Source organism: Varanus komodoensis, unplaced genomic scaffold, assembly GCF_004798865.1.
Source record: "Varanus komodoensis strain SLA01 unplaced genomic scaffold, ASM479886v1 scaffold29_1, whole genome shotgun sequence".
Taxonomy (NCBI): Eukaryota; Metazoa; Chordata; class Lepidosauria; order Squamata; family Varanidae; genus Varanus; species Varanus komodoensis.
In genome coordinates this window covers 1546080-1566742 of record NW_025335759.1, presented here as the reverse complement: position 1 = coordinate 1566742, position 20663 = coordinate 1546080, and the positions used below count along the sequence as shown (strand labels likewise).

The 20663-nt window shown below is 43.8% G+C and overlaps 1 protein-coding gene across 2 annotated transcripts in view; it reads right to left on the bottom strand.

Annotated features, from left to right (window-relative positions):
* Positions 1 to 14: 14 nt before the first annotated feature.
* Positions 15 to 20663, bottom strand: part of KDM1A (lysine demethylase 1A) — a 40596-nt gene continuing 19947 nt past the window's right edge. For both annotated transcript variants that reach the window (XM_044435352.1, XM_044435354.1), the window contains 17 exons: positions 19967 to 20100; positions 17738 to 17816; positions 16310 to 16402; positions 15329 to 15435; positions 14243 to 14324; positions 13154 to 13248; positions 11622 to 11764; positions 10294 to 10384; positions 9939 to 10073; positions 9571 to 9644; positions 8385 to 8496; positions 7036 to 7168; positions 6094 to 6281; positions 5446 to 5560; positions 4721 to 4848; positions 2204 to 2350; positions 15 to 1268 (listed from right to left, as the gene is read on the bottom strand). In XM_044435352.1, the coding sequence (XP_044291287.1) occupies positions 1083 to 1268; positions 2204 to 2350; positions 4721 to 4848; positions 5446 to 5560; positions 6094 to 6281; positions 7036 to 7168; positions 8385 to 8496; positions 9571 to 9644; positions 9939 to 10073; positions 10294 to 10384; positions 11622 to 11764; positions 13154 to 13248; positions 14243 to 14324; positions 15329 to 15435; positions 16310 to 16402; positions 17738 to 17816; positions 19967 to 20100 (2042 nt within the window). In that variant the 3' untranslated portion in view covers positions 15 to 1082. The remainder of the gene's footprint in view (positions 1269 to 2203; positions 2351 to 4720; positions 4849 to 5445; positions 5561 to 6093; positions 6282 to 7035; positions 7169 to 8384; positions 8497 to 9570; positions 9645 to 9938; positions 10074 to 10293; positions 10385 to 11621; positions 11765 to 13153; positions 13249 to 14242; positions 14325 to 15328; positions 15436 to 16309; positions 16403 to 17737; positions 17817 to 19966; positions 20101 to 20663) is intronic.

The following is a 20663-nucleotide window of genomic DNA, read 5'->3' as shown; positions in this document are numbered from 1 at the left end:
GGGGGGGGGGGGGGGTTCAATTAAGTTCCGTGCTCCAAACACTCAGGAAATCAGAACCATGGCAAAAAGAGCACCAGAGGTGAGAAGATGTTACAGCAGCTGTTCAGGAAAGCTAGATACAGACTTTGTTTTTGAAATTAAAATTCTCATAAATGCAAATCTGAATTGGCAATTCTTAAGGGACATAGACTGTAACTTGAAAACTTCTGTTGAATGAAAAAATAATATAATAACAATACAAATATGGGCCTCAATCACAAGTTACTGGAGGCTTCAATCCAGTTCTTTCTTGAACTGGCCTTTGATATATGTTAAATGGTAATTATAATACAAAAACTGAATGACAGTTCCTTCAGACGCCCAGTTCAAACCCTGCCTACAGCAACTGTGATTATATCCTATAAGCTTCTTAGCAAGAACTTCTAACCACAATTATTCCAGATTTAACACATCTACACCTTTCCATATCTTAAGTGGCTTGGCAGAATGTCAGTACTTAAATGCGATACATAAAAAGAAGGAAATGGGTTAGCAACCTCTGTTCCCTTCCTTCCCACACATATCTGAGTGGGATTTGTAACCTTTGAGTTGTACAATGAAAAAAAGCAGGGCATGTTTTCTATCAGTCCAACAAAAGGAAGTCTTTTGGTATGTTTTGGTTTTTTGGGGGGGGGGGGGAGTTGTTGTTTTTTTTGAAAAACAACAGCTTTATTTTTGCTTTCCAAAAACACAATTGACATAAGACAATCTTACCTTAATTGCTAACAGCAGCTAAACTTACAAGAATTCTAAACCCTGAAAAGAAAGCTAACCAAATATATGTCTGTACCAAAATAGTTCTCACTCAAAAGATACCAGGTGCCTATTCCCGGGGGCCACAAGCATCACTCCAGTAAACTGGAACTTGGCTGGAACTGCATTCTCAGATGATGGATCTCTTTGGAAGGCTGTCCAAGACTGATGCTGCTTTTGACTCCTAGTTATGCCTTCTCACTGGTGGTGCTACGGACCAGGAAGTCCACTTGCTTCTAATGGCAAGTTCACGCAAGGCATTCTGAGCCCACCTTATTCTGTCAGCATCGTTACATGGCAGAAGCCTGCTGTGCAGTTGCCACAGGGGTAGCCTGGCGAGGGAGAGTGTACATTGCGCCAAGAAACTGGTCTGCAATGCGCCCGGCTTCTCTCAGTCCACTCAGCAGAGCTCCATGAACAGTTGCAGGATAGTTGCGAATCGTATGTTCTCCAGCAAAGAACAGGCGAGGAATTGGCTAGAAAAGAAACAAGGTGGCATGTTACAAGGCCCGCTTTATACCTGTTCAAGGTATCAAAGCTCAGGCAGAATAAGAAAGGCTGTAGGAAAACTGTGTTTCTAGCAGTGCCCCCTTTCCTCAGGTCCCAACAGGCTAGAGATCCAACATGGGAGGGATTTATTGCTTCTGCAGAAGCAAGCACGTTTTCATAACAGCTGCAAATCTGTCAAGCATCCCATAGAAAGGCCTGCAGAGAAGAGGCCAGAAGTATTTTCAGGGTTCATGTTGATAGGCGGTTATACATATTCTCTTGTTTCCCACCCTGCATCATCTAGGGAAGCAGAGTACAAATTTAGCCACAAATTGCCATGAATCTGAAAACAGGCTCACCATCAAAAGCAGGTTTGAACTGCTTGTGCCTGGACAGCATGATTTAGCCCAAGTATACTGGAGCTGGGCTCTTTGAGTGGTTCCTCAAGTAGACAGCAGTCCCCATCCGCATCCCCTCTCACGTAACTCTTTATGATGTGGCTTAGATTTAGCCTCATGTTCTGCTTCCACAATAACCCACACGTGTGAGGCTTTTTCCTTCATTCTCCCATTACTCAGGCATCATCACCTTATATGGACTGAAACCCTACAGGGCATGAACCAGGCCACTTCTATGGCCTGTAGAGCACCCGCTATCTGACACTCTTAAATGTTAACAAACATTTCTTTGAAAAACAAAAAGCGATTAAAAACCCCAGAGTCGAGATAAGTAGAAAATGTCGATTCAAGACAGACTGATGGATATCTCCAAGAAAGAGGAACTTGCAAGCTTCATAAAGAAGCTGAAGTACCTCAGATTAAGCTAAATGAAACACTCAGGGCAACACATGCCAGAGACAAATCAAGGTTTCTGAATTACTGCTTTCTTGTGCAGTAATTCAGTGCCACTTTCAAGTTTTCACCTGGGGAGCTCCTGGAATGGCTGGTCCGGGAGTAATTGGCTGAGCCATCAAGTCATAATCATTGCCTGAAGAGCCAGCTGCTACATAGGAATAGGATCCTCGGGCCCAAGGGTCAGCCCGCCAGCGAGATACCACCGTCTCCTTGGGCTTAGGATAAAGCAGAAAAGCAAGTTAGTGCACTGGAAGTGTTTGAGGCCATTAACAGAGAACTACTCCAATTCAGTCCCTGGTACCAGGAGCAGTGATCATCTGTGCTGCATGCACAGGCATACTAAAGAGGCTTGGCACTGGGCTGAAAAAGCCCCCTAACACACAGGAAACCTCAAAAGGTCACAAATATTTGACCAAGGGTTCCCCCGACAACTGTGAGACCTTCAGTCACTTAATACCCAGAGAAGTCTGCTTGGTTTATAAATTTGTACAAATTGAAACAAACTTCCTCAAGTTGATTAGACATCTTCAGAGTCTGCCATAGCTTTAAGGATGCCAGAGCATGGAACCCAGTCAGCCACTCTCAGTATTATTTCCACTTGCACCCCACTTTTCCTTTCACATTAGAATTCAAATCGAACAGCATTTTTTAAACTAAAAAAGGGGCCGCAGTTCAGAATTGCAGCTTGTGCAAAATGTGGCAGTCAGATTAGTAATTGCAAACAGACAGGCAGAACATTTAACTCTCATTCTGGCCTGCTTGTTCTAGCTGCCTAGATGCTTCTGAGCCCAATCAAGGTGCTGGTTTCAACCTATAAGGCCCTTCATGGCTTGCGAATGCAGTTTCTGACAGAATGCCTCTTCCTATATACCCAGACACCACTCTCAACATTTGAGACCTTCCTCTAACCACCAAGGGAGCCTTGGCTGGTGGCAAGGAGAGCCTTCTTTGCAGTGGCTGCCCAACTGGCATCCACCTTACTATCTATTTAGTTCTGGGTTAACAAGACCCTCTTTGCTGAGGCATTTACCAACTCGAAACAGCACATGGAGGTGGAGTAGGGTCTAGCACAGTGATGGTGAACCTTTTAGAGACCGAGTGCCCAAACTGCAACCCAAACCCCACTTATTTATCGCAAAGTGCCAACACTGCAATAAAACCTGAAAACTGAGGTTTTAGTTTAGAAAAAACAACTCACAGCCAGTCCAAGCAAATAGATATATAACCTTGGCAGCGCACTGACTGGCCACGCGAAAGCTCGGACGAGTCGCGGCTCGTGATGTCATTGCCTGGCGCTGCTACTCCTTTCCGAGCATGTGCTGTTGTCCAATGCTCGGCTGCTGGGGCGATGCTGGGGGGAGTCGGCTTGTGTGCCAACAGAGAGGGCTCTGTGTGCCCACTGTGGCACGTGTGCCACAGGTTCGCCATCACTAGTCTAGCAGGTTCTCAGAAGACCTAGCAGTATGGACTGGACTTAGTTGTTTAATTAAGTAAGTAAAAAAATGTGATTTTGATTTTTTAATGTAAAGTTATAATGTTTGATTACTGTATTATTCTCTAGGGTATTTCATTATTTTTATGACTGCTGTTCACTGCCCACAGAGTTTTGGCTATTGGGCAGTATAGAAATTAAACTAGGAACAAGCAGACAACAAGAATACTAGCATTAAAGCGATACGTTAAATAACAAATTATCCAGCAGTGAAGAGTTCTCCTACATATGTGGGTCTAACTTAACCTTCTTGACATTAGTTATGAACATAAACCAAGTTCTTTTACATGGAGGTGCAAGGTAAACATCAAGTCCCCCACATACATCACAAAGTGGTAAAGGTCTCACACCAGCGCTAATGTGAGAGGGTTGCAATTGTGCATGAGTGTTCAACAGCTAGCAAGCAAGCAAGCACACACCTGATTTCTCTGTCGCAAGTTTCTGCAAGAATGCAGTAAAAGCTGATGCAATCCAAGAGTTCCGTTGTGGCACAAGCAGCTCTGTCCAAAGTGCACGGACGGCATGCAGGCACCATCTGCCTGGACCGACTGGCTTCTCATCACGAGACTGGCCAGCAGCACTACTACTTCCATGCATCACTGAGGAAATGGTGTGATGCTGCCCGTGCCTCTTGGTGCCAAGGCCTGCCCGCATGTGCAGAACAAAAGCAGGGACACCCACAGAGGGATAAAAGGGATGGGCAGACAGGAAGAAGCTGCTCCTTCCAGTTGATGGCAGAGAGCAGCAAAAACAGCCTGAAGAAGTGAATCTCCCTGCAGCCCATGTCTGGCCCCAGTTAGGTCTCTCAGAGGTTTACCCTATTAAAAATATAGCGGTGGCTATATCTATAACAGTAGATTTCCCTCACTTCAGCAATGGGCCCTCTCTTTTGCCCTATTTTGTCCAAAAATCCCTCTTTTTAACAATGCTGAAAAACTTATGATAAAGAAAACAGGGCAAAGTAGATTGCTTTATCGTGTAGTGGCTTGAATGCCACATCCCACCGCTTGCTGATTAAATGCAGGATTATCAGGGAACTCAACAAAGACGGGTTCTCTGCAAAGACGGAACTAGAAAGAACTCAGCACGGTACCTGAGGGACAGCACTGCTGCCAAAAATGCCCTTGAGAATAGCGAGGCAGCGTCCGACAATGACGTCATCGCTTATGTTCTCCATGATCCCGGCGGCTTCACCTGCTACCAAGGCCAAAAGAATGGGTGCTGTGTGAAGAAGAGAGGTTATTGGAAAATTGGCAGACAGCAAACACTAGTCAAACAGTGAAGCTCCATCTTCTGTTTATGGGTGTTTGGAAGGTTCTCTTACAGATGGATGGAATCAGTAAAAGAAGCCACAGCCTTGAATTGACAAGAGCTGAGCAGGGCCGCCATGGACAAGACAATGTGGGGAGCTCAACCTATTGCACCAAGCCCCTTCTGAGACTGGTATGCCACCCCACCAACGCAGATGTCAAAATCCTGCCTCTGGCTCCACACGCTGGGATGCAGCATGGCCAGATCTTGTCAGCTGCTCTCCTGTGAGGCCCATGGAGTGGTAGCACTCCATGCCACTTCCTGTACTTTTGTCTGTGCTTCAACGAGCTCCAGTGCGCTTAACAAAGTGCAGAAAAGGGAGATAAACGCGCACACGGGCTCCAACAGAATACACTGTTCAAAACTGCAGAATTTGATTTCTTTTTTCAAGATCTCACTAAATAAAGACCTCACTATGAAACAACCATTAAGATCTGCTTTGGTGGACTAAGGGATTTTCCTGTTGCTCCCATCAAAACAGAGAGATACATGCTTTGGTGCAACTACCTTTGTAAAGATTCCAAAAGAGGAAAAGCTCTCCTCTGCTGGCCGTCGTGCTGCCAACATGACCAAACAAATTAACACTTGGGTCCCAAAACACACGGTCAAAACACAATACAACCTAGAGAGGAAAGAGATGTTAGGTTCTAGGAAAACTATTTCATGGTACAGGGTAATGACATTTCAAAGAACTTTAGAAAACAGGTGAGTTTTTGTTCTTGCAGAAAACTTTTCAGGCATTGACATACACACATTTATTCCATATGAAAAATGTAAAAACACACACACACACACAGCCAAAGGGCAGGATATATAGGAAGTGCAATTCTGCAATTAGATTCTGAAACTCTTCCTCCAACTTGCATCCACGATCCACTGATACCATAGCCAGCACAAGATAATCATGTCATGGATGAGCCTGACCCACATCTAAAGCAGACAAAGGCGTAAGATTGGGGGAAGGGGGGGTTAAAAGGAAAAATCCTGTTCCAGGCACTTTAAAGCGCCTCCAGCGAAGACTCTCTTGTACATACAAATGGCACCAAATTTTAATTCGCAGGGGTGAAACGCTACAAGAGACTGAGGAAGAGAACCGCCATCCAGTGGCAGGTCTGTTCCAGCAGCCTACGCACATCCTCGTGCCTCGCAAGCTACCTTGTTCAGGTTTCCAAATCCCATTCTCTGCACAGCAGACGTCTTCCACTCTGGAAGAGGCGGCACAAACTGGACGGCTGGAGGCTGCTGCTTCAACACTCCCAAGGGAAGGGTACAGAGAACAGCATCACACTTATAGATGAATGTCTGGCTGGTGGAGCGGGTGTTGACAGCTATCACTTCACATCCTGGAAGAGGGGGAAACAGTTGTGTAAATAAAACGCGACAAATGCAGGAGAAGGGTATGGGGTGGAATGGCTGCACAGATATCCTCCGTGCCACCACCTGCATTTTCAGTTTTTCACCTATAAATATTATGTTGCACCAGGGTCTACCAGCTCAGAATGCTGTGACCCTTTCTACTGGTCTTCCAGCCCATTGCTTCACAGTCCTCATCTGAGACAGAGGCATAATAACCACACTGCAACCAACTACTTGCTCAGTGCCACCCGGGGAGCACAATAGCTAAACAGAGATTTGAAATTGCTTCCCCCTTTTCTAAACTAAATGTCTCTCCCAGTGAACAAAGCTGCTGCATTCACTCAAACCATTTCTGACCCCTCTCTCCTAACTTTTCATTTTAGTTTCCACTGTTCAATGCAAGCTCATCCAGTATCAGCCCCTATTTTATTACCACTTCTTCTCTAACCGCTATGCTGGCTCTCCTCAGTTTCAATGCCACTCAAACCCAGGACGCTGGGAGGAATTTAAAGGCACCTGCCTTCCATGGAGAAGGCCGCAGATATCCCTGGCAGGTTTCTGGGGTCGGGGAGCTGGGAAAGAATCCTGCCTGGCATTAGTTAAGAAACCACTCAACTGCCAAGCACTGCAGATGATGCAGGCTACGAGTGTGCAAATCCAGCAAATGGCCATTCCCGGAAGCAGTGACCAAAAGGAGCCTTAGTTTAATAGGAACCAGAGAGGACTATCCAGTTTGCTCACCTGAAGCGGTATAGCGGACCTGCCGGACAGCGGTGTTCAGTTTAATGTCTAATCCTTCAGCCAGAGCAACAGGCACACAGGAATAGCCATTTCTGACAGTCAGGTGACTGCCTGTAAATTCAAAGTCATCATCCTAAAATGGAGGGGAGGGAGGAGATTCAGAAGTCCCATCAGTGGAATCGTAAGACAAATGGTCCCTGTGAATTCCTCCCTTTGCCCTGCAGTTACTAGGGACAAAAGGTGTTAACGAATGTGTGTGAAGGACAGTAACAAAAGGCTACTGCTTATATTACTGTACTCAGCAGAGTTACAGGCACGCAGTCTCTAGATGTGTTGCTAAAATAATTCGTCTGTGTGATATATGTATAGCAACAGATGAAGAGGGCTCTTCGGAACAGCTTGCAATATCTCTTAGCACCATACCCCCAAACACCCTGAGGTAAGAGGGCTATGATGCCCTTGCCCAAACCTGCTGGCACATGCTTGGGCTGTGGGGGTGGAAGGAAGAGAAAGCAAGCAAGAGCAGGCCTTTCCTTCCTGCCCAGCCAGTGGCCCTTCCGTCACCTCTGAGAACATACATGTGGGAATGATGCCCACACGGAAAACACAATGCATGTGAAAGCCAGATTGTGCGGCAGATCCCTTGAATTTATCTGGAATATCACCTTGACAATCTGAACCCATGTACATTGACTTTTTATGAGCATAAATGCCTTTTAAGAATGTCTCATGATGCATGGACTTCTGGTGAAGATGTGCCAGGTGGCAAAGGTGGCTGGGGTGGAGGTGGCTCCTTATTCCTTCCCAAGTATACATAGGGGAGTGATTCAGGTATCATCCCATCCAGCCCAAAGAATGATTGTTAATGGAAGAATACTGAAGTGCTAAACTTAACTTGCATCTAGTTTTCTATCATCTGTAACACTGCAACAGATACCAATGACAGTGCCAGGGATGAATTCTGGAGCACTGTTGTTATCTGTCTGTCTGAGTCTCCAAGTTGCATTATAGAAACATTATATGAGCTGCGTCTCGTTCCACAAGATCACAGGAACTGGGCTGTGAGTTGTGCATGCACTTCCGGTGATGAAAGGTTGGAACCTCTACACCTTAAATATTTCTTTGCCTTTTCTCATGATGGGCAAAAGCCAAACTTTCCCAACAGGCATGTGGGCATATGGAATTTGTGCTACCTCTGGAGCAGAACTGCAATGCTTGTTGAGGAAAGAACTCATGAGGTCTTGGCCAGAGGGTTCCCAATGCTCCCCTCCATTCCAAACTGAAACAATCAGACTAATGTTGAAACAGATGCATTTAAACTTCAGGCTGGAGAAAAACGGAATAGTTACCTGGTCCCAATGTTTCAGTGACAGAGTAGAGAGTGGTGTGGCGTTCGCAAATTCAAGATTTGCAAAATGCCAGTCAAGAATCTGTCTGTCCCTTGATGATAAATAAACATCACTACAAAATTTTGAGAGAGAGAGAAAGACACCGACAGTTAGGGGGATGCTAAGACCACACATTTCCACTTCCAGTTAGCCTGGAAGTCTTTCAACAGAATTACACGGCCTTGCCACTCGTATCCATTTGACAGTAGTTCAATCACTAGCCTGCAATTCAACTTTGTTTCTTCGGCTCTGTTCAATATTTCGTCAAAGTGCATAAAACTGCTCCACCCTTCAGTTACCAGCCAGAGGAAAGAAAGCTATTGGGAGGTCCCAGCAAGAATACTAGCTATTATAAACGGGCATGTAAGCTACTCAGACACTTTAGGACAAAGATCAAATGACAGCATGAATGTGGGAAAAGCCATTCTTAGCTAGGTTTGTTACAGGTAACAGAATTATTATATCGCATTTATAGCTTGCCCTTTTTTCCTCTTGTGAGGAATCCAAGGTGGCTTATGTCATTCTCGTTCACTCCATTTTTATCCTCACAATAACCCTGTAAGTTAGACTAGAGTCTTTACCCAGCCCAAAGACAGCCAGAGCTTCAAGGCTCAGTGTATAAATAGAAAGGGACTGCTTCCTGTCCCGAAGACTCTCAATTTTAACATTAAACAAAGACCACAGAACAAAACCGAAGAGAAATGTGGATCAGACTCAGTTCCCTGCACTGCTCCCAAAAAGCCCTCTCTCCCAGGCACAAGTCAGCATTTCCATGTCCTCCACCTTTTCTGCATCAGCCACTCCCACAGCCACAGAGCTGTGCACAAAGCCAGAGGTTTCTCTGATTTCCCACTGGATGAGAGGTAACACGTTTTGGTTTAAATTATAGCCCGGTGGCACACTTAAACGTTGAGGTGAATTCCATCTTCAAAGAGCACCCCGGCACTTCAGAATACGCTTTGACTTTCAGCCTGACCCTGGGGACAAGCTGTGAGCCACTGGTGAAACTCAGACCACAGTGTAAGAACAACTGGTTAGTTCTTTACTGTAAGTGCTACACTGCATCTGTTTGACAGACACAAAATAATGGCTATCTAAAAGCAAAAATGTGCCAATACAAACACCTTAAGCAGGTCTATATTTTTACCTTGGAGGATTGGCTTCTAGTTCTTGAAGCTTCTCTTCCAGCTTCGCTTGCGTTTCTGCCAATTCATCATACTCCTAATAATGGGATTACACAAGTGCATAAATTCACAAGACACAGTGAAAAACACTGAACAACATTATTAAGCACTGGCGCAATAGTCTCGCTATCACTACACTGCAGGCCGCTACTCTGGCCACTGGGCTGTACATGCCTTTCCGCCATTCACTTCTATGTATGAATTTGTACTGCCAAATTCTCAAGTCAGATGCAGCAGAGCTAAATCTGTGAGCTGCAACATGCAACTATGGAAGGATTTCCTATTTAAAAAGATAGTCAACAGGCAAAGCTGTTTTCATGTTGCTCCATACCTTGCAGAGAGCAGTAAGGTCTCTATGCTTGCTCTTCACAAGGAATTCTGAGGTGATGTCTCGAGGTGGCTTGACTTCAGATGCCTCCTTGTATTGCTGGTGGAGTTCCTTTATCTTCTCTTTTAAGTTCACCATCTATAAGGAGGAGTGGGGACAGAGAAAATAAAAGACTATGAGTAGAAGGAGAGAAAAAGAACTTCATATTCTCAGCTACCCCTTTGGAAGTCCAAGTAAATTGCTGCAATGGCCTACTGCTCCCTCAAATCAACTGCAGCAGTTCCTGATGGTTGGTCAGGTAGGAATCGTCTGCCTGAAAAGAGCAGTACACGCGCCTCAGGCTGGATTAACATCTGACCTTATTAAGGAGATCTTTAAGCTCTTCTTGAGTCTTCACTATCTTCTTCCAGTGTTCAATCTGCTCGTCCTTCACATGCTTTTCCTGTAATCTAAGTAAATGGGGAGGGAGAGAGGCAAGAGGGAGGGGAGGGGGAGGGAGAGACCATCACACTATGAGAAACTACCTCAGACTGTGTCACTCTTAAGTGCAAACTCTCAGGTGGTGTAATTTCTGCTTTAATTGCCACGATGATTCTTCCCAAACGGAAGACAACCAACCATCTAAATACTAGGACCACGATGCAGTTTGCAAATGACCTGGTACAGAAAATGTGGGGTCTGAATGCCTGAAGTGGGGAACCTGGTAGGGTAGACCCTCTTCCAGATTTGGAATGCCTCATGCACGAGGGTCACCTGAGCTGCCCAGGCAGGTACAGCAAGCTCTCAGCTTCAGACCTGATGTGCCTGTGTGGGCCACCAAGGAGGTGACAGCAAAGGGGAGACCAAAAGGTGCAGCCCCATTATCCTTGCCCATGCATTCACAATTGCATTGACCCTAATGCCCAAAGAGTGCTTACGTTCATTTAAAATGGGAATGCGGTTTTATTAACATTTCATTTTGGAGCAGGATAATATTTTTAGCCAATAGGAATACTCTTGTTAGAAAGCAAGATAAAAATCTAACAGCAAGGTTACTTTTTATGGGTACATCTCATAGAATCATTAAATAGTAGAGCTGGAAGAGGTCATAAGGCCATCGGGTCCAAACCCCTGCTGTTGCAGGACACAAAGTTGCACCATCCCACTCAGATGACAGTCCAGTTTCTTTTGGATTGTCTCTAGTGTGGGAGAGCCCACCACCTCTCCAGGCAGCTGGCTCCTCTGTCATATGCCTGGACAGTGAGGAAGCTTTTCCTGACGTCCAGCCTGACTCTCATAGCACTCTGATGTGTATGGAAGTGTTTGCCTGAGACAGCCAGTCAGCTGCCCTTACCTGTCCTAAGAGAACAAAGGACACAGGAAACTGAGACGAGAAATCACACTGGCAACCACATTAATAAGAACAATTCTGAGAAATGATCTGCGTAAGCCATTTCTTTCGCACTCCATTTTTAGGGTACACTAAATTCAAAGTTCCCATAGTGTATCTACGACAGAACATTTTCATTCCAAGGAGGATCTCGTTATTTAGAACTGGCATGGGCAGTGTCCAAACGGTGGATGCTGAGCTGAACCAAACATCACACCTTGCACTGCAGGGCATGTGTAAGCAGAGTTTAACTGCAACTGCCAGCCCTGCCAAAGACAAAACTTTCTGAGTTATCGATGACAGATAATCCAACTTACTGTATGACAACTTCCAGAGCCTGGCCCAGAGAGACGGGCTTGTTATTGAGGACATTGAAGTCTAGCTGGTGGCTCAGATATGAGGTGGCTTCCAGCAAACGATTAAACTCTTGCTCTACCATTTCATCTTTCTCCTTGGGAACCTGCAAGCATTATCCTTGAAGTTAACAATGTGATAAATAGCAGTGAATATTCAAAAATGGCCCTCACATTGGGAAAGTACTTTCTGTGCACCTCTGGAGTGGTGGAGAGGGTGCTGGATGCAGGCTATGGAGTTATCCTATTTGTTTCCATAAATACCTTCTGAATGGAGTTAAGCAGAGATGTAATGACTTGCCTAAGGCCATGTTTTTAATGTCATATCTCTGTAATAATCTGAACTCAGGACCCCTTGACCTATCCATCTGCAGCATGCCTTCCGCCATCAATAGCATAAATGAAACCATTGTACCTCAGACTCAGAACGGAACATGCTGGTGAGCACAGGCTGGTAAGACTTAGCTTGTGCGTTAGACCTGGGTCCCCACAGGTTATGGGGCTGGGCTATGCTATGCATGACAGGAAAAAGCTTCCAAAACAGACTGACTGCACCTTTCAACTGAAAATACAGAGGGGAAAGGGTGCAGGGAAATTTGTTAATGGGTGCTGTGTCCCAAAGAGGGTACATTTACTTCCTCCCTTCTCTACTTTAAGGAAGTTCCATGGTGCACCAGTTTAAACTGGAGCAAAAGTGTTGGGATTAGTTTTAAAACTAATTCTTGCTGCATTGGCTCCATAATCTAAACTGTCATCCTGAAGCTGCTATTAGGTTAACCGCAGAAAAAGGACAGTAGCAACACAGGGTAGCACTGATATGAGGCATGCAATAGGTGTTAAATCAGGGTAACGGTTCGGGGCAAAAGGTGAAAACCACATCCTGCCCAATCAGCAGTACTTCAAACAAATCCAGGAGTCCCCACTGAAGTTTTAAAGTGTCTCTGTGAGGAACTGGGGAAATGACAGAGATTCAGATCCCCTACTTTGATTTTAACACCCCACATTCTGTCACTCAGCAATATCCTGAAAGTTCAGGATATGTCAATACTTTTTCAGTGTTACAGAAAGGACACAGAGAAAACAACAGTGAAAATGTGGCAGCCCAGCTTTTTGCTGTCCATGTGAGGATCAGCCCTAAAATGAGTTTCTGCTCCGAGATGCGGAATGTGTGGCCCTCCAGAGGCTGAGGTGCAATTCCCATCAGCCCAAGGCTGCATAGCTAATGATGAAGGATGATGGAGGCGTCAGCTGAAACACACCATGGGAGCTACATAATCCCTGTTCCTCATCCAGGCAATACATTAAAAAGTGAGAGGGTGGGGTGGATACTTGCTTCCCACAGGAAAAGCAACAATAGGGCTTTAAGCTATAGGGGGGAGGAGTTTTGGTTCCGCTGTGGAAAAGCTCCTACACGAGAGCAGCACATGCTCCCTTTGATCAAGGCAAGGCTTCATATGGCTCTCTACCACTGCCCCAACAGGAATCATCAGACTTACTGCTTGGCCATTGGCTTCATAAAGTGGACATTTCTGTTTTATTTTGGCCAATTCCATGTTGACTTGCTTGCTCACCACAGCCATAGGGTTTCCTCCTGCAAAACAGTTTGTACAGAGAAGTACGTCATCTGACGAATGGAAGAATCAAAATCTGGAAGTACCTTGTAGTGCAATTCCAGGAACAAAGTGCTTCAACTTGCAAAAAAGTGTGAGATAAACCATTATATCGATTTATCTGGTTGTCTTGGTAGTGGGGTACTGAGAATGGGAGAGGCTCCCAAGGAAGTACTGGACTGATCCACTATCTAACAACCTTGAATACTGTGTCCAGTTCTTGAACAAGAATTCAGATAAACTGGACTGAGGAAAGGAGAGCAGAGCAGAGATGATCAGGGCACTAGATGTCAAGTCCTATGAGGAAAGATGGAAGGACTGGGACGTTTCACCTTGAGAAGAGCAGGCTGGAGGAGGATATGAGTGCTTTCTAAGTAGCTTTGTCAAACAGAAGAGAACCAGAACTTATTCTTTCTGATCCAAGAATCTGGGGTCAAAATAACAGGCTTAAATAACAGGAAGGGAGATTTTAGATGAAAACTTTGTCAGACAATAAAAACAACTGCTGCTGGGCTGGTGGGGGGACTCTATATTGCTGAGACTGGGCAGCCCTGTCCGGGATGCACTGAACTGGATTCCTGCATTGAATGGGGAGGTTGGATTCAATGGCCCCTTCCAACTCTCTGAACAAAGATCAGATTGAGGGTCCACCTTCCAGGCACCCCCTTTTCCTTAGTGGATCATGAAAAGCTTTCAGTGACAGCTGTAATCATTGAGTTTCTAGGTAGCTACTATGGCAAATTGTAGTTCAGGCATATCCTCTGGCAAATTTCTCTCCCTCCCCCCATTTTAGTTATCCAAACTTTATCAATTTAAACTAGCATAAGAGGCTTATTTTGAAAGTCTGCCATTCCAAAAGAAAGGTGCAAAAATGAGTTTGGTGTTAACTAATACAAGGAGGAGTAAGACTCAGAAAAAAGCGAGAAAAACAGATACGAAGAGGCTATACTTTGCAAAAGTAAGAAGAAGACTCACCAAGTCCTGTTACTACCATGGCTCCCAGATCTGCCACATAGTTTCCTTTGCGAAAAGTGGCAACTCGGCCCCCTACACGATCCTGTCAAAAATAATTATGGGTTAGATTTAAAAATTCAGGGCCTTCAATATAACTTTATACTGATGTTAGTAAATCATCTAAAGTACCATGAAGAAGGAAGCTTTCAGCCTGGCCGCCCACTGGAGTGTGCAACCCACACAGCCTTCCCTGAACTGGCTCCCAACACAGCCAGCAGCTCATGAGCAAGTCAGGCAAAGAACCAACTGGCCCAGATCAAGAGCAGCAGGACCACAGCACTGGCCAAGACTCAGCGGCACATACGACAGCTCCGACATTCATTTAAATAAAAGCGTACATGGGCCACTTCATTTTCTAGACTAGCGAGTCTCCCTTTTCTAAACAATGATCACACTAGATCCCAAGTCTCTGACGTCCACGTGCCTATTGTACAAGCTGCACTTGCAGATGGACACCTAAGCCTGCAGGTTGACATCTTAAGAAATGTAACATATGAAACACCCCATGGAATTGTAAGAAATGGATGTGGATCTAGAAGACAGCTTAAAAAAACAAACATGCTGTTATGCATTGCCTGAATTCTACATTTCTCATCTCTTTTTCTGAATTTATTGTAACTTGCCATTGTAATCCGTGTGGGTGGGGAAATGAAAAGGCATGTAAACAAGGCAGAGGCCTGTGCCAAGAAAAAAGAGCAAGTCTTTTATTTGCTTTATATTTGCATCCTCAGACCCCCAAATGGTTTACAAAATAAATTAAAACACTACCAGCCACAAGGGAGTCTGATACACTCAGTAAGGAGAAGACCCTTACTTCCCGTAAGAGCATTCTCATGTCCCCAGTTTTCCTTCTGCAAAACTACAATACTTCTCATTGTAGACTGTTGTGGTATATACTCTGCTGTGCAGTGCCATCACAGGCACCAGCTAAAATAGGCTACAAATTACTGACAGCGGGACACTGCATCATGTAGGTGATTTTTAAAAATCCTGGGCCAGTAACCTCTGACTTAATTCCACGGTTGAGCTCATACCGCAGGCACTCACCCTTGCTTCTAAGAGTGTGACATCCATCCCAAAGCTCTGTAGTTGCCGAGCTGCTGCCAAGCCAGAGACTCCAGAGCCTATTATGATCACTTTCCCCGTCTTCTTAGCTAAAAGACACAAATGCATGGTGAACAGAAGAACACTGCTAGTGGACTGATTAGTATTTATTATTTATTCATTTTTGCAATTATATGCTACCCACTACTCCAATGAATTATTCAAGAGCATCAAAAACAAGTTGAACGATGCTTTGGAACATGGAATCCTGACTGGAATTTGGACTGGAAACTTGACTGAAAAAATCTTCTGAAGGGAACATATTTCCAGAAACTGTGACCTTCTGAACAAAACAAAGATGCACTTAACAGGCATTCAGGTAGGGCAGGAGCTCAAATCTACACGAACACCCAGTATATACCCCTATACTGGCAATCAATACCCTCTGCAGCGTAGCAGAAATACAGAAAGGACAGGAGCCTGCTTGGCCCAATGGACACCCAGCCCTTCTTCTCTCTGATTCCCTCAGTGGCCAATCATTCTGCAGGCGAGAGAGGTACTGGAGTGTGTTGACCCATTTAGGTTTTATATTCCTCTTGTTTGCTGTCAAGAGTTTCTCTCTTGAAAAAGGAAGACTGGATATGAATAAAATAAAAATTGGATAAGGTGCCAGATCAAGTGCTCATTGTTATCTCCAACTTGCCACCCTTTAGTCCTCCCAAATAATCTGCTAAGGGGAGGACTCTGCAGCATAGCGGTCCAGCCAGGCAGGCTGGGGTATAGGAGAAAGGGCCCTCTGCTTTCCATTTCAACTTGCATGTCATAAACCGCATCAGTGAAACCTGTACCCCAGAAGAACATCATCAAGCCTAATCTAGTCTGAAGCAACTATCCCACTCTCTACAACATCACGCCTTGGGTTCAAAGACAAAGGGAAATTGCACAATTTGACTCAGATAAAAAGGCTCAAAGCTGGGCACTTACTTGGTAGGGGCTTCACTCTTTTGTAGATGCCAAAATTGATTAAGCCGTGCCGTTCCAGGTAGCTGTGCACTCGGTGAACTAGCACAGTATCACCTACAAAAATGAAAGGTCTTCAATTGTAGTAGGAAAAAACTTCAGTACTAAAAGGATTTTGCTCCATTATGTCCAGTTTGCCCATTAATGGTCAGTACATAGCTTAATTACAGACTAGGAGCAGAGGGCCATTGGACTGGAATTACAGAGACAAGACTTTCAGAGTTGTCTTGTTTTGCCCTGAAATAGCTGCAAACAATGATTCTCATAGTTATAGGCTTTTAACCCAGAGCACCGCTGCTTCCCCCCACCCCCAAGCCTAACCTATCCCTGGAAAGGTAGACATGGAGTGTGGAGATTTAATGCACTCTTGGACAGAATTATTATCAATTGTGGCCACTACATAAATATGAATACATTTTGGCATTTACTGCATGGATTTTTATTCTCCCAAACAAGAGAACTGGAGAGTCCTCTACATGTTGAACCTCAATTCAGGGAAAGGGACTATATTTGTTTAGCATCTAGGCAAACTATCTGAAATATGTGGAGCTCACAATCCTTTACCAGGGTTGTTGAAAGAAAGTTAAATTAGCAGTGACAACTAGAGGAAAGGAGAGAGAGAAAAGCAAAAGGTTATATAACAAAGACCAAGAGCCCATACTGTTTGCACTAACAGTTTAGAACAAATATTTTAATATACTTTTATTATCTAAAAGAGGCAGAGAAAAGTTAAAGAACATTTCCAATAGTAGGTAGCTTGCAAGAGAAAGCATGTGAAAGATACTACAAATGGCAGACCAGGTGTTTTGGGAAGGAAACTGAGGCATTAGCAGCATTAAGCGTGACTGCAGCACTGACATTGGGAGAAAGTTGAGAAACATTGTCTTGAAATTGTGTCGGTAACTTGCTGAAAGCAGAAAAACTACAAAGGCCCCTGAATGGGAATTCTAGTGATCGGGGGGTTTCAAACATTCATACTCTGCACAGCTCTGTCCATGTCTAGCAGAAGCAGAACAAACTATGTAAATAAGAACAATTTCTGTTAATTTACATATAATGTACACACTCCAATACTCCTTGTCACAGAATTCTGATTCTTGTTTTGCCAAGCAAAGATTATACAATGGTTTTGACATAAGAGACAGGGGGAAAAATGTCCCATTACACAAGAAGGTGATAGCTCTAAGCATAGCTGGAAGGAAGGAGCAAAATGACAGTAAGGGGAGAACCAAGAAGAGGCTTGAATGTATGGGTCAATTTACATCAATTTTCAGACTTACTATTTTAAAAGTTCTGCGTCTAAACAATTTGAATTGCTTTATTGATTCTAGCTTAACCATTCAATGTCATAAAGAGATTACAAATACACATGAGATAAAAATGGCATCTTACTATTATAAGGTGATTCCAACTGCTGTAGGGTAGCCTCAAATGTCAACTGAATCTTTGGGTTATCCAACCAAAGTTGCAACTGTATTTAAAGGAAGGAAAGACACAAGATTGCTGTAAATGCTGTGACTGAGCTAGTCTTATTAGAGAGCATTAAGAAAAACCCTACAGGCTTTTCATTGCTACTTGGCAGGCAGCAACAGTCAATTAAGAAAACTCCATATTGTAAAGACACATCTATACCCACACATACAGCATAGCAGATTCAATGTAGAAATGTAGGCAGTTATCAGTGGAACACAGACTTGTTTCCAACTGAAATAAAAACCTTAAGCACCACCTCAAACCTCAACCTTCACCTCAAAGCAACTGATTAGAAAAATCATGTTACACAGAATATTACCTGACACACTGATCAGAAATTGAGAAAAAAATATGATCAGAAAGAGCAAGAGAGCATTCAAGCCTGGGTGGTTAAACGGAAACTGGGAGGGTCCAATAGGAGGAAGGGTCTCCCTCAATGGTAGTGCTTGGGAAACATGGGATGGGGAAACAGCTGAAGCCTATGGTCCCTTTAAATGATCAAAGATTTCTGTGTTGGGGGCCATGCAGCCCCCAGCAAGTGCAACTGTCGCAACAGCAAGCTAACCAGAAATACTCCTAACCTCAACCTTGCATGCTGCCTACTCAGACTCTAGTCCACTATCATTCCATTTATTAAGGCTACTTGCATCCTTACTGTAGGAAAGGGTTAATTGTTGCTTTTGCAGAAGATAGCAGGTAGTTGTCTCTTTGCAGCTGGCTATTCTCAAATGAAGCCTGCATGAAGGAATGTGGAGGGGAGAAAGAGATAATTGGCTTGGAAGGAAGTTTGTTACTTCCTATCTCATCCTCCCAGTAGTTTTATGAGATGGGCAAGGTGAAGTCAGAGGAGTGAACTTGTGAACTTGTAGTTATAAGCAAGCAGGCATAATAGGTTGATGAATATTAACTCACACACCCTGAATAGACAATGGGCTAATTTCAATGCACATGCAATGTATGTAGATGTATGTAATGGTATGAGACAGGAATTGCATGAAATAGGCCAATGGAAAGGCTGTGAACCCTCCACTACCCAGTAAATGGGGAAAAGGGGGGGGGGGGCTTCTTGCAGATGGAGATAGGAAATAAAAAGAACTGGGGAGCTATGCTTGGTGTGCCTGCTCTGTGGGACACCCGCCATTGCAATCGCGAAGATAAACTTAGTGCTGCTTGAATTCATGCCATGAATTTATCCTCTTGACAAACAAAGTACAGGAGTGATTCTCACACTTACATTAAAATTTATTATTTTTCTGTTGTAGAAGATAACATTTGGTAAGCTATTTTGATGCACTGCTTGTCTAAGCATCATGTAATCTTTTTATTTAAGCAGTATTTTAAACATTAATAATGTTAATGGTTCTGTAGTCGCTTGGGCATTGTTTTGACTTAATCTGATTTATTTAATGTTTATTGTTTTACACTGTGCTATTGTTTTAATTGTTATTGGGCGTCATTAGATGCTTTTTAAATTGTTCTTTTAATTTGTTGTAAGTTGTCCTGAGATATTTATATAAAGGAAGGCATACAAAAGTTTTTAATAAATAAATAATCACAATACTCCATTTCCAATTGACCCACTGTGATTATTAGTCTATTATTCAGAATGCTGCCAAAACTGAATAAAGTCTCACCAGTCATGGTAGGGGAGGGAGGGAGGGGGGGAGGGAGGGATCACTGGCAGTGACCCACAGCAACAGATTGTTGGACTGGCCAAAACAAAGCTGATCAGGTTACATAAGCACCCTAAAGCTTGGCAATGGCTACCTACCCTTTATTTTATGGATAGCCTTAATATATGGGAAAAGACTGGCTTTTTTCCCCAATGAAGCCCAGAAGGTAACTTCAGCATGGCTAATTTGGCTGCACACCAACTCTGAGTAGTCAAACAACTGAAACACAAATAGCATGAATGACTAGAAATCTGTTCTTCATAAAATAAAAATTTCCCAGGATGTGCTACTAGAATCAACATTAAGTAGCAAGGTTTCAGGATGAAGCAGCCATATAGATTTCCAAATATGAGCACAAAAACTACAACAGAGCAAGCCAGCCCAATTCCAAATGCAAAATGAAAGGCTGTACATCTGGAGATGTGCCTTTCTTTGAGACAAGAAAAATGCATTTTGCTTCAAGTGATCAACATACCGTCCGATTTCTGATGTAAAGGAACACCTTCTGAGTCTGTTGTGGACCACTAATAATATCTGGAAAACAAGCTGCTTCTTGTGAAGTCATTCGATCATGTGGAAGTCTGCTCTGGAAAGCTGCACCCTCCACACCTACAATGGAAGAACACAGATGTGACAAGTATGCAAAAGTGCCTGAAATGCCAGGATGTTGTTTACCAGGAGTCAATTAATTCTGGCTAACCACCTGAGATTGGGACTCAGAACATAAATAAACACAAACCCCAGCAGAAGGGAGGGACGTCGGCAGAAATAGGGGACTCCTAGAATGAACAGAGTACAAAGGATTACTGCTTGGGGTCGTGATGGCTGAGTAAAGAATGCTAGAATTCCAGAGGTTTTGAAGCAAGCACCAACTCTACAGTTAGAAACACCAACATTTTTGACCCCTAATTGTTTAACAACATCACCAACTAAAAAGGGTCATCCTTCCTAAGTAAGATTACTGAAAAGGAATTCTACAAGGAAATCTAGGAGTGGCTTGTGTGTGAAAGTTGCTTCTTGTAGCAATAACAAATTACTGTGCTGAACAGATACTTGGAAACACCTTGTTCCTTAATGCATACAGCATTAATAGTAGCACTATTAACAGTGTGCTGCTCTCAGTGTCACTAATTGCTTTTTGCACTAGACTCAGTAGATCTTGGCATTCTAAT